General features: G+C 47.5%; 1 protein-coding gene across 6 annotated transcripts in view; it reads right to left on the bottom strand.

Annotated features, from left to right (window-relative positions):
- Positions 1 to 267: 267 nt before the first annotated feature.
- The window catches only part of PACSIN2 (protein kinase C and casein kinase substrate in neurons 2), a 524,922-nt gene continuing 512,990 nt past the window's right edge, over positions 268 to 12,199 (bottom strand). For 3 of the 6 annotated variants that reach the window (XM_086922160.1, XM_086922135.1, XM_086922175.1), the window contains one exon: positions 268 to 2,791. In XM_086922160.1, the coding sequence (XP_086778286.1) occupies positions 2,679 to 2,791 (113 nt within the window). In that variant the 3' untranslated portion in view covers positions 268 to 2,678. The remainder of the gene's footprint in view (positions 2,792 to 12,199) is intronic. The other 3 variants (XM_086922153.1, XM_086922143.1, XM_086922167.1) reach the window with 2 other exon arrangements.

A 12,199-nucleotide genomic window follows, 5' to 3' on the forward strand; every position in this document is an offset into this window, starting at 1 on the left:
TTAAGGTCCCGATGAGACCCCACCTTCATCCCTCCCAACCCTTTACGGGGCCAAAACGCCATCAACTTGTGCTATAACAAACCATTTCTGGCCTCTTTGAATCCCAAAGGTGGCCTTTTTAGGACACTGTTCATTTGTGAATGGTCTTTGATATATTTTTAAGAAACCCTATACATACTGTATTGTGTTCCATTATTTTTTCGGACACCGAGCACTTTCAATTTTTCAATTATTAATTGTATACAACAAAAATTGGATTCGTCATTGTTTTGTATAGAACATTTTCTCCTTTTGACATTCTGCTCTCTGGTTTGAATTTGCTACATGTAGTTATGTATCATTTATCTGTACATTGTCCACAAGAACCATTGTTTTTGTAATACTGAAAAACATCACTGACGCTGCCTAAGCCTTGTTATTATGTGCATTACTTCTGCCCTAGAGCTCAGGATAAGGTGGCCCTAAAACTAAATTATACTACAGAATGCAAACTCAGTGTACCAAAGGAAACTTCTGAAGCTTTTTTCCACGAGTTTATGCATCCACGCAAGAGAAACATCGGATTCGAGGTTTTGACCATCAAATTAATTTAGAACCCGTAGGCTGTTCTTATTTCAAGAGTGTGCGAGCCTTCTCCAACTCTGAAGTAAATCTGAATAGAAAGCTCAAAGAAGGCTTTCTGGTTTATGTGAAAAATCACAATAATGCTCTATAACAAAAGCATGTCTACTTTCTTGGCAACCTCCGTTGAGGAACTAGATTTTTGTCCCCATGTTCAATATATCCATCAAGCATCAGCGTAGAGAGAACTTGGACTGATCTTCCAAATAGGACAGTGATAAGAACTCCTTCAGCAGTTTAAGGCATTATGCATTATGGCATACATGGTGGTCAGTAGATAAGCAGCCCAAGCACTCCGGGATATGTCTCAATGACTAAGCCTAGAGGTGGGGAGAAGCAGCCCTAACTGTCAGTCTGACACAGATAAGAAAGGACAGGCTCAGGGTCTTTGAAGAAGAGCACCTTATGGGACAAAGGTCCTAACCTGAGAATGGAGTTAAGCAAATATACTCCCATCAATGTGACTTAGTGAATGGAATAAATGTACATTGAAGCTTGATGTGCATGGGGTGGTGAAGAAGCTTGCAGTAAAGGTCTAGGTGGAGCCTGTGGAAGTGCCTGAAGGACTGAAATACTCAACAGCACATATGAGTGAAAGGGGCATCTCATTCTCTAGGTCAGACTTCGGTTCACAGAGGTCAACATTTTAGAATGAAGAAGCTGTAGGAGAATTGATAGGCACTCGAAAGAGGGCAACTGGGAAGGCATGGGGGACTTACAACAGTGGGCTAGGGGCTGCGTCTATTGCGTATCACAGATCCGCATTCCTTGCAGGTACTTATGTGCCGATTCGTCTTTAATATCAGTTTCAATTAAGGTAATCCCTCAAGATAGTTCATCATAATTTGGCATGGGGTTCGTTCCTTCCCTGAAGTTGCCAGAGTCACTGCCCGGAAGGGACCCTAGATGCCTGTTTGTGGAATTATAAGTAGAGGATAAAAACTGCTGGTCTAGAATTGTAAAGTCTGTTGTGAAGGGGCAAATCCCAGGAAGTGATCATATACGAGCTAGGAGGATTGATATTGGTATTAGGTGGAGAGGCAAAGTATGTGCCAGTGCTTCACGTTTTCTCTTGTGGGGTGTAAAAACGTACTCTTAATCCTATTGTAGGAGGTACCATTAGTCTGAAGGATGGGAATTGTACAGCAGCATTTACATCACTGCCAAGACATCCTTTGCTGTTTAAATAATAAAGACCAGATTTAAAGCAATAAATAAAATTTGGCGGTTTGCAGTCATTCTGGGAGGAGGATTTTGCCAGTGATACATCCAGAAGAATTGTGTTTAATGTAAAACAAATTGGGCAAAAGCAGAATTGACTATAAAACCAATGCAATATATTGTAGGTGTTCTTGTTTGCTGAAATGATCTTTCGTAACAGACAATCTCAATTAAATAAAACACTATTTATGAACCCTTATATCAACCATGCCACATGAATGGAAGAACTATAACAGCAAAACATTGTAGAAATATTGCAGGGTTGATTATCAAGAAACAGCCATATTAAAACAAAAGAAATGGTACATAAAAATAATCATCCAGGGAAAAATGCATTTGGCATAAATTTTCAAGTTCCAGCTTTTAAATGACAATGACACAGAGAATATTTCAAATTAGATAAGACAAACAAAAGCAGTAATGGCACTTATAACAATTCAAAGTTCAATATTAACAAAAGTTGCTTAAAGATGACATGTAATTAAACAGAGTTCAATGCAAGGCACAATCCAAGAATGCAACAGTGTGCTAATAGAACAAATAATAAGAGACATTCTAAACGAGGTGAACATTCTATGATGGAAACAACAAGCAGAGAATTCAGAGGTCCTGTACATCATCACCAAATGGGATCTGTGCTATGAAGAAGCCACAAATTTGAATCCAAATGATCTGGTGCTACCAAGTCGTCCACTGAGTCCCGACAGAGCGTTGACAAAAGCCATAATTGTGCGATCTTAAAAGAAGTATGTACACTATACACCCTGCATCTCCAGCCCATTGAACAGTATTAGAACCACAGTATTGTAGCACAAATTGAGTCAGTTCTTTCTGGGTCACTGAATTGGCTCCACATAATTTGCTGGGTACAATCCAACTTGCCCACTAGCCAACCGTCCTTTGCACCAGCCTTGCTCATCTTCATCCTCAATTTTCAGTAGCTCCTCTCCTGTGAAAAACAAAATGCACATTGGTGGCATGCTCACAGTTTCTCTGCTTTGATTCCAACAAATATGAAGCACAAATTACAAGTCTCAGTACCATAAACAAACTAGCAATGTTTTGTTGGAAATTCAGTAGGCAGGTGTAGGCTGGAACATTTGGTAAAATTTGGTAACAATTGTGAAAATGCACAGCAGATCACATGATGAAGAATACTGCCCTAGGTTTAGTTTAGACAGAAATCGGATGAATTCAGTGAAAGCTATACAGACAGAGGCAATTACGATCAGAGTTTAGTGTCTTCAACGTAGTACTGGAGCTGATTACCATAAGTAAGTGATGGTTAGAAGCTGGACGAGAAGAGCCTTGAAAAGTCACAAAATAGCTCCACAAATGTAATAGCTGGGTCTGGTGGCTCAGTGGACTAATGCATTCACTGTAGGGGCCTGTGTTTGACGACATTGTCACAGGTTCAAATCCAAGCGCGTCCATTCAACCTTTTTTCCTTCCGAGGTCGATAAAGGGAGTACCATTGAGTTGGGTAACACACGTGCTTTACAAATACACGTTATGTTTTATTAAGTTAACAGCTGGTCTAACATATCCACTCACTGGAAACGATCTATTAGGAATAAGGTCCACCTGAGAATTGAGGTTCTTTGATGCACAAGTTACTTACCTTCGGTAACGATATATCTGTAAGAAACAGTAGTTAGTGTTATGTTCCTTTTTTTTTTTTGGTGCAAGACGTTTATTGAGTACTGCCAAGGATACACAGCGTTATGCCTACAACCCTGAGGCCGGACGCTATTGGTGCAAATCAGCAGGAGAAGAAAAGACAATCAAAAATCAGCATACGCATTTCTGTATGGATAGCACATCAACTCATTGACAAGCACAAACGTAATATAAGCATATCAGTTCGTCTCACATTTTTTAGTAACCTAAACATGTGCGATAACCCAGTCACATAGAGGGAGAGGCACGTGCGCCAGCATGATGGCATGTCTACATCCATAGTCGGCATGAAATAAGAAAGAGAAAAGAGAAGCAAAAAAAGACAGTGCAGTACATGGAATGAGGTTCACAAGTAGGTTGCACTAAGTCATCATGCCACATGAGATGACCAGAGGAACCCCTACGGCCAAGGCAAAGGGCAGTTAGCACTATATCGCTACCCACTGAGGTAGTGCAGCAAGTGGGGAATTGGAGGGGTCCACCGGTTGGGGTATGGGGAGGGGGGGGGGGTTTCTATAACATTAGTAACTGAACTCACATGCAGCTTGATACATCCCCACATCCTCCCACGTCTAGTGAACATCAAAGCAACGTCCCAGCAATCCAACCTTAATCATCGTCAGCCATCGGAGATTCCGCTATCAAATAGCAGTGCAGTGGGGCCCATATGTCAGTGGGCCTGGAGGTGGGAGGCAACAATTCAGAGTAAGTATGTAATTGTTCTTGGCAGTACACCATGTCTCGCATCCACTCCTTGAATTTGGGTGCCCTTCCCCTTCCCCACTTGCAGGCTACTCTACGCTTGGCCAATAGCATGGCCATCGCCACATATTTGCGGTGGGCTGCCTGGAGTGGTTCAACATAGCCCAGCAGTGCCAGTAACGGAGATGGCTCCACTGCCACATTTATCATCTTGGAGAGTGCCTGAAAGACCTGATCCCAATAGTGGTATACCTGATCACACCCCCATGCAAGGTGCAGGACATCAGCCCCTGGAGCCCCACACCTGTCACAAGTGTCAGTAGACCGTAGCTGGAATCTGTGCAGATGCGCAGGTGTATAATATAATCTGTGAATGAATTTATAGTGAATGATCCTATATCTACTGCTGGATGAAATGCGTTCAGTTTGCTGCAGACAAAATGCCCATTGTTTGTCAGTAAGGGCTATGGCTAGTTCCTGGTCCCACCTCTCCCTAGCAGGCAACTCAGCGTATTCCATATTGACACGGATCGACCTATACAGCGTGGACACAAGCCTGTTGGGGTTATTGAGTTGAAGTATGTGTTGTAGAGGGAGAAGTACAGGAGGTTCGTGTGGGAAATCAGGTGTAAGTGCCTGCAAACCATGTCGGAGCCTTATATAGTAAAATACCTCTAGTGGCGTCGGTTGTATCCCTTCATAGAGTTGGTCTTTGGTACGGAAAGTGCCATCTCTGTACAAATCTCCCCATGTTCGAACATGGATTTTTGTCAATAACTTTTGAAAGCCAGCTTCCTGTAGTAGCTGCAATTGCGGGTGGTACGTCAAGGGAAGTAGTGGGGCGTATATCAGCTGTAAATCAAGTTTCGAACTAATATGATTCCATGTCGTCACTGTGCTGAGGAGCGTGTTTGGGGTTTTATCTCTACCTTCTACTGGGGAGTAGAGCGCTCCTTCGATCGGTGTCGGGTGCGCTAGCCAATGTTCAGCCGCCAGGTGGGGCATGTATCTAGGTTGTCGTACCCAGAAATAGGCAAAGTGGGCCTGGGCAGCTCGGTAATAGAGTTCGAAATACGGAACCCCAAACCACCTTGCGAGTAGGGCCTGACAAGGACCTCCCATTTAAGCCTGGGCGTTTTCCCACCCCAGACCAGCTTGAGCAATTCCGAGCGCAGCAGCTTAAAAAAATATGCTCCGGGATGAAATGGTATGTTCAGAAATAAAAGTTGGGAAAATAGGTATCTAGCAAACAAGTGATAGAGTTGTCGCCCTTATTTCAACCTCATTTTCAAATATTGACTATATGAACAATAATGATTCACTTAGACTGTAGTATATCAAAAATATTTGATTGTTTTATTTTTCATTCTATTTAAATACTTATATAGTATATAAATATACTTATATAGTATATAAATAGGATGAAAAATAAAACAATCAAATATTTTTGATATACTACAGTCTAAGTGAATCATTATTGTTCATATAGTCAATATTTGAAAATGAGGTTGAAATAAGGGCGACAACTCTATCACTAGTTTGCTAGATACCTATTTTCCCAACTTGTGTCTATATATTCCCTACGATTAGCAAACTAACTAGTATGTAGGGGTCCCCATTTTTTCCAAACTTATGTTCAGAAATAAATACAGAAGCTGAGGGAGTATCACCATCTTAACTAGTGAGGGCCTCCCTGCCATGGACAAGGGAAGGGTTATCCACCTGGAGATATTATCACTGATTTTATCCATCACCGTGCCATAATTGGCACGAATAAGCGCCTCCCTATCCATTTCTATATGTATACCCAGGTATTTGAAATCCCCCTCGCACCAGGCAAGTGGATATTCCAGTGGAATTTTACGTGTCGAGGCAGTGAGTGGAAAAATGCATGACTTGTTCCAGTTAATCTGCACTCCAGAAAGAGCCCCAAACCGGATGAATTCTTTAAGTATGGGGTGCAGATTCTTACCCGGGTGGCGAACATAGAGTGTAATATCATCTGCGTACATTGAAATGAGAATCTGCCTTCGAAAGCACCGCAATGCACGATCCCGATGATGTTGACGTAGTTTAGCTGCGAGGGGTTCCGAGGCTATGGCAAACAGGAGCGGGGACAGGGGGCATCCTTGCCTAGTCCCCCTGGAGACAGGGAATTCAGGGGACAGCTGCCCGTTAATAAGTACTCTGGCTACAGGACGTGTATATAGCAATCTGATCCAGGAGATAAAAATAATAGGGAAGCCCATACGCTCAAGCACACGGAATACATAATCCCATTGGAGCGAGTCAATCGCCTTAGTGGCGTCTAAGAAGATGGCTGCCATTGGCAAGTCCTCATGGACAGAATCATAGACTGAGAAAAAGGTGCGAAGGTTGTGTGACGTCGCTCTGCCTGGGACAAACCCAGCCTGATCAGGAAGTATAAGGTCTGGTAGTAGGAGACTAATGCGCGCCGCAATTAGTTTAGCGAGGATCTTCACGTCACAAGTTAGCAATGATAGGGGTCTATAGGAATCGCAGTGTGAAGCGGGCTTCCCAGGCTTAAGCAGGGACGTGATGAGAGCAGTTCTCATGGAGGCGGGAAGGTGACCAACCTCCAACGCATCTTCATACACTTCACGCAGGACCGGCACCATGAAGTCTATATATGTCTTGTAAAATTCAATGGGGATGCCATCCAGCCCAGTGGCTTTGCCTGATTTCATGTGCATGATAGCTTCCCTGACTTCATCAAGTTCAAATGGGGCACTCAAAAATGCCCTTTGCGAGTCGCTCAGCCATCCCAATGATACATCTGCCAGGTAGTCCTCTAGCGTCAGTTCCCCTGTTCTGGTTGAGGTGTAAAGTGTACTATAATGTCGTACAAATTCATTCAGTATTTGCGTTGTGTCCCTAAGTAGCAACCCTTCAGAAGTCTCTAACTCAAGTATGACAGTGGGCGAACGCATAAGTTTAACTGTAGTAGCCAGAGCTTTCCCAGGTCTCTCGTCCTCCCCATACCGTCGTGCCACTCAGTGTTTGTTTCTGAATTTCACCTCCCGGGCAGCCTCATCTGTATACTCCGATATCTTTTCCCGTATCTCAGCCAATGTATTGCCGCCCGGGTTCGCTCGGAGGGCCTCTTCCGCTCGCCCGAGGTCTGCTTCCAGGGACCTCAATCTATTCAATATGCTCTTGAGTATCCCCGAGCCCTTCGAAATGCAGAGGCCTCTAAGCGTGACTTTAAATGCATCCCATATAGTTTCAACATCCTGAACTGAGTCCTTATTGCGTTTAAAGAAGTCTAGACATTCCTCTCGAAGCTCCTCCTGGAACTCCATGTCTAGGAGCATCGAGGGTTGCATGCGCCATGCCGTGACAGGGGGGCCCAATTCAGCACCTTTCAATGTGATAAGAACCGGAGAGTGGTCAGAATATGTTCTGGGGAGGTGCGTTGCGTGTATCAGTGATGTGTAGAGGTGGGATGTCAGGAGTATGTAGTGAAGTCTAGCCCATGATTTTGCCTGTGCGGTGAAGTGAGTACCTTCCCCCTTCGCCCCACAATGAGAACGCCATGCATCTATGAGATGGTTGTCATCAATAGTCGCACGAAGGACCTCCCTCCCATTAGTGTAATGATGTGGGGCGGGGTGTGATCTGTCCAAGGCGGGATTTAAGGTTACGTTGAAATCACCCCCCCATATGATGTGTTGTGACCCCGTCTCAACTATCGCTGCCCATAAGGCAGTGAAGTACTGCGGATCGTCTACGTTAGGTCCGTAACAGCAGGCGAGCGTCACCGTCATACGTCCTAGCCTGCCCCACATTAAGCAATACCTCCCCTGTGGGTCTGTCTTTGAGCCTGCTTGATAGAAGGGCGTATTTCTTTTGATAAGAATAGCCGTACCACGTGCATAGGAGGAATATGAGGAGAAGGCAGTATACGAGGCCCACCTGTTGCCAAAGGAGTGTGGTCTATTAGGCGCGAAGTGCGTTTCCTGTATGAAAGCAATGTGGATTTTATGGCGATCAAGGTACCCCAGTATCTGTCTCCTCTTTCTATGATCTCCCAGCCCTCTCACGTTCCACATGAGCACATTCAGGTGTGTGTCCCCATGGGTGCAATTGGATACATATATTAGGAATCAAGGCATCCATCAAGGCGAAACCACAATCAGTAAGGTGCACACCCTTCTTAAATCTCGCCAATTCTGTAATACCTGGAGGGAATGGGAGTTGCTGCCCAGGAGCACCTCCCCCGATACCAGTACTGTGTCTTAGCAACTGACATTGCACATATCGCAAAGTAGACCCATCTTTCTCCTGGCCACTAGTCAGCCGTCTCCCAACGTGGCATCGAAGCAATTCTACGAGAACTAGTGCACATGTTATGAACCGAAACCAAACAAGTGTCCCAAAGTGGACCCCTTCCCACCTCCCACAAAGACGTAGAAACGATTCTTTGATACCTAACGCACATGTTGTGAACCAAAAACAAACAGGTCTCCCAAATCGACCCCCCTCCCGCCCCTCTTCAATGAATCCCAACGAAAGGACAAGGCATGCAAAATTACCAGTAGCATCTAACAACCAACCATGGTCGCTCCATCCACCCGGCGCCGCTAAGGTGATCCGCACTGTGCCAGCTGCATTCCTACTATGCAAAGTCTCTTGCCCGCCACCCCCCTCCCACTGAAGCGTCCCCAACTCGCCAGCATCCCAAGCCCACCCCCCACCCACATAGTAACCAAAACAATTGAACAACAAAAGAGCAAAAGTCAAGGTCCTTGGGGTACACCCAATAGGGGCCATCAGAGGTGCACGTCCGACCACCCCCAGCCCTCCCGCTCCGTGCAAGTCCACCCTTAGCGTCTCTTTCCGGAAGGGAGAGGGAGTAGGGGGGGTGGGGGCCTGGCATACATTACCACCCGTCCACGGCACCCCAGGAGCCAGTCGTAACCACTGCACACAGTGATATCCTTCGCCATGCAGTGAGACAGCGATGATAATCCAGTAGACCAGAAACTTAGAACAATACAGGGCCATTGATCATTCATTCAGAACCAGAGTCATGTAGGCCTTCAGCATCCGCAGGTCGCCTACCTCGTTTAGGCAAAGTTTTAATATAGTCTTCAACTTGCTGGGGGTTGAGAAAGAAATGTTGCGTGCCTTGGTGGGTTACTCGCAATTTGGCCGGGTACAAAAGGGCATAATCAATGTTCGGGTCTCGAAGTTTTCTCTTAACAGTAAGGAACTTCCGCCGCTGTTCTTGAATCACCGGGGTAAAGTCAGGATATATAGAGAAGGGCACTCCATCATATGTGAGGTTCTGGTTTGCCCGGGCCACTCGTAGTGCTGCATCTCGATCCCGATAGTTGAGCAGGCGCGCAATAATGGGCCGCGGTTGGGCGCCAGGCTTGGGTTGGGGACCAAGCGAACAGTGAGCGCGCTCCACAATAAACTGGTTCGAGAGAGCTTCCGCCCCCACTGCCGCTGTAAGTAGCTTTTCGATGTATAGCTCCATCTTCACTGTGTTGGTCGATTCTGGAATGCCCGTGACGCGGATGTTGTTCCGTCGACTTCTCGCTTCCAACTCCTCATTTTTGGCGGCAATCACCCGCAATACATTATCCATTCTGGAAAGTCTTGAAGTATGTGCCGCCGTGGTGTCGTCATTCTCGGATATTAGGCGCTCCACCTCCGTAAGGCGCTCTTCATGGACATCCATTTTCTGGACTATGCCGTCCATTCTAGCGGATAACCTATCCACCTTGTCTACCACAGTGGCAAAGCCCTGGCGCATCTCCTGCAGCATCGTGGCAATGTCCGGGGCTGTGTGGGCCGATGTGGAAACCTCCGCTGCTGGACTCCGAGGTTGCACGCTGTCGCCCGTGTGTCTAGTCGCTTTCTTTTGCGTTGCAGGTTAAAACTGCAGTTTGGGCTGCCGGTTATCCGGTTTCCCCATGGTGGCAAGGAGAAGGGGTGCGTTCCAACGCTATGCACACCCTGGCTGGTGGAATGTGGGGTGAAGAGGGCTACTCACTGTTGACGTGGCGCTATCCAGTAGGTTCAACACTCCCCACGTGCCTCAATGGTAGAAGGGAAGACTCAGTAGGCGGCCACTGTGGAGATCCAAGGGGCAGTAAAGCGTGGATCAGGGCTGGTATTGTCCACGGGGCTCCAGGCACTCGAGTCAAGTGCGCCGCCGCAAGCTCCCTAGTACAGGGCAAGAGGTAGTGCCCCGAGGCCCACAATAGGATTACAGGTCCTGGGGGCGCGCCTGCCTCCGCAGCGCAGGTCTGGAGTAATGGCAGCAACAGGTATCTTGGCCGATACTCTCGGATATGAAGCACAGGCAGGCTAGGGCTCGGAATTCACTCGATGGAGGCAGCAGCAGGCCGATTGCGGCGCTATACGCTCGCGCCGGTCGAAACTGCAGTTCAGAGGCCACAGGGGTAAAGCAGCGTCAGCGGCGCTCAAGATCCTCCCCAGGCGCCGCAATCAACACCCGTATAGTGTCTCTCACCGGTAGTCCCTCCGATGTCAGCTAGCGTCGCCTCCGCTACCGGGACGAGCAGCGCTGTCCGCCTACGTCCTGCAGGCCTGCGTGCCTCGTGGTGATCCCCGGGCTCGCGTAGTTCCCGTAGCCGCCGCCGGGCTTCACTGTGACAGGACGCACCCCGGCCGTCTGTTCAACCGGCGCTATCTTCGTGACCAAAGGAGGCAGAGTTCCCAAACTTGCACCGAGTGTGCAGTGTCGCCTGTCGCTCCTTCGTGGGGATTTTCAGGCGGGTGGGAGCAGAAATGAAAGGATTAGTGTCGGATAGAAATGCCAGGCTGCTGGAGCCTCACTGAGGTGCGGCCATTCAGCTCGCGCGCCCTCTAGCGCCCCCCAGTTAGTGTTAAATTCCTTACCTTAGAATATCCCCAGGCGTCTGACTGGATCCGGAAAGTTTTGCATAGCAGTACCCCTGCACATCTGTAGCGGCGTCTGCGGCTTCGCGTCAGCGAGGCCCACGTAGCTGCCTGACAAATGTCCTGCAAGGGAACTCGCCGACCTCGGGCAGTAGTAGCCGCCGTGGCCCGAGTGGAATGGGCCCTCAGTCCAACAGGGGACTCCTTTTTAGCCAAGGAGTAGCAGACCTTGATGCACAACACGACCCATCGAGAGATGGTCTGTTTGTGCACCGCCCGCCCCTTCTTCGCGCCCACGTAACCAACAAAGAGCTGGTCGTCCACCCGGAACTGGCATGTGCGATCTAGGTAGAAGGAGATCGCACGTTTTGGCTCCAGACGGTGGAGCCAGATAGAAGGTGGGCAAGGTGATGGACTGCCGAGGTGAAAGGACGTAAAAACTTTGGGCAGGAAAGAAGGACGGGTTTTTAAAACAACTTTGTCTGGATGGACAGAAAGGAAAGGAGGCTTAGAAGAAAGAGCCTGGAGCTCACTCACTCTCCTGGCAGAGGAGATGGCAACCAGAAATGCAGTCTTAAGAGTAAGAAGATGAAGAGGGCAATTGTGAAGTGATTGAAAGGAGCGCACATCGGAAATGTAAGAACAAGGTTCAAGTCCCACTGAGGCCTCACGAAAGGAACAGGAAGGAACATGTGCGTGATGCCCTTCAAGAACCTATTAACAATAGGGGACTTGAAAAGAGAAGGCTGATCAGGAAGCCTCAAGAAGGCAGAAATAGCAGAAAGGTAGCCCTTAAGAGTGCCCAGAGCAGAGCCCTGCTGGGAAAGAGAAAGAAGGAAGAGGAGAACCTCTGAAAGGGGGGCAGAGAGGATCCACAGCCTTTGCTGTGCACCATGCCACAAATTTGTTCCACCTGCAGGTGTATACCGATTTTTTGGAGGGATACTCGGCTGAATCACATCTCAGACTTCAGGAGGCAAGTCATATGGCCTCAACTGCCGCCCCGAAATCTCCACGCATGGAGGTGGAGGCTGGGCAGGTTCGGGGGGAGGACTGTCCCCTGCTGCTGTGACAGAAG

The sequence above is a fragment of the Lissotriton vulgaris genome, chromosome 1_1, assembly GCF_964263255.1.
Source record: "Lissotriton vulgaris chromosome 1_1, aLisVul1.2, whole genome shotgun sequence".
NCBI classification, from domain to species: Eukaryota; Metazoa; Chordata; class Amphibia; order Caudata; family Salamandridae; genus Lissotriton; species Lissotriton vulgaris.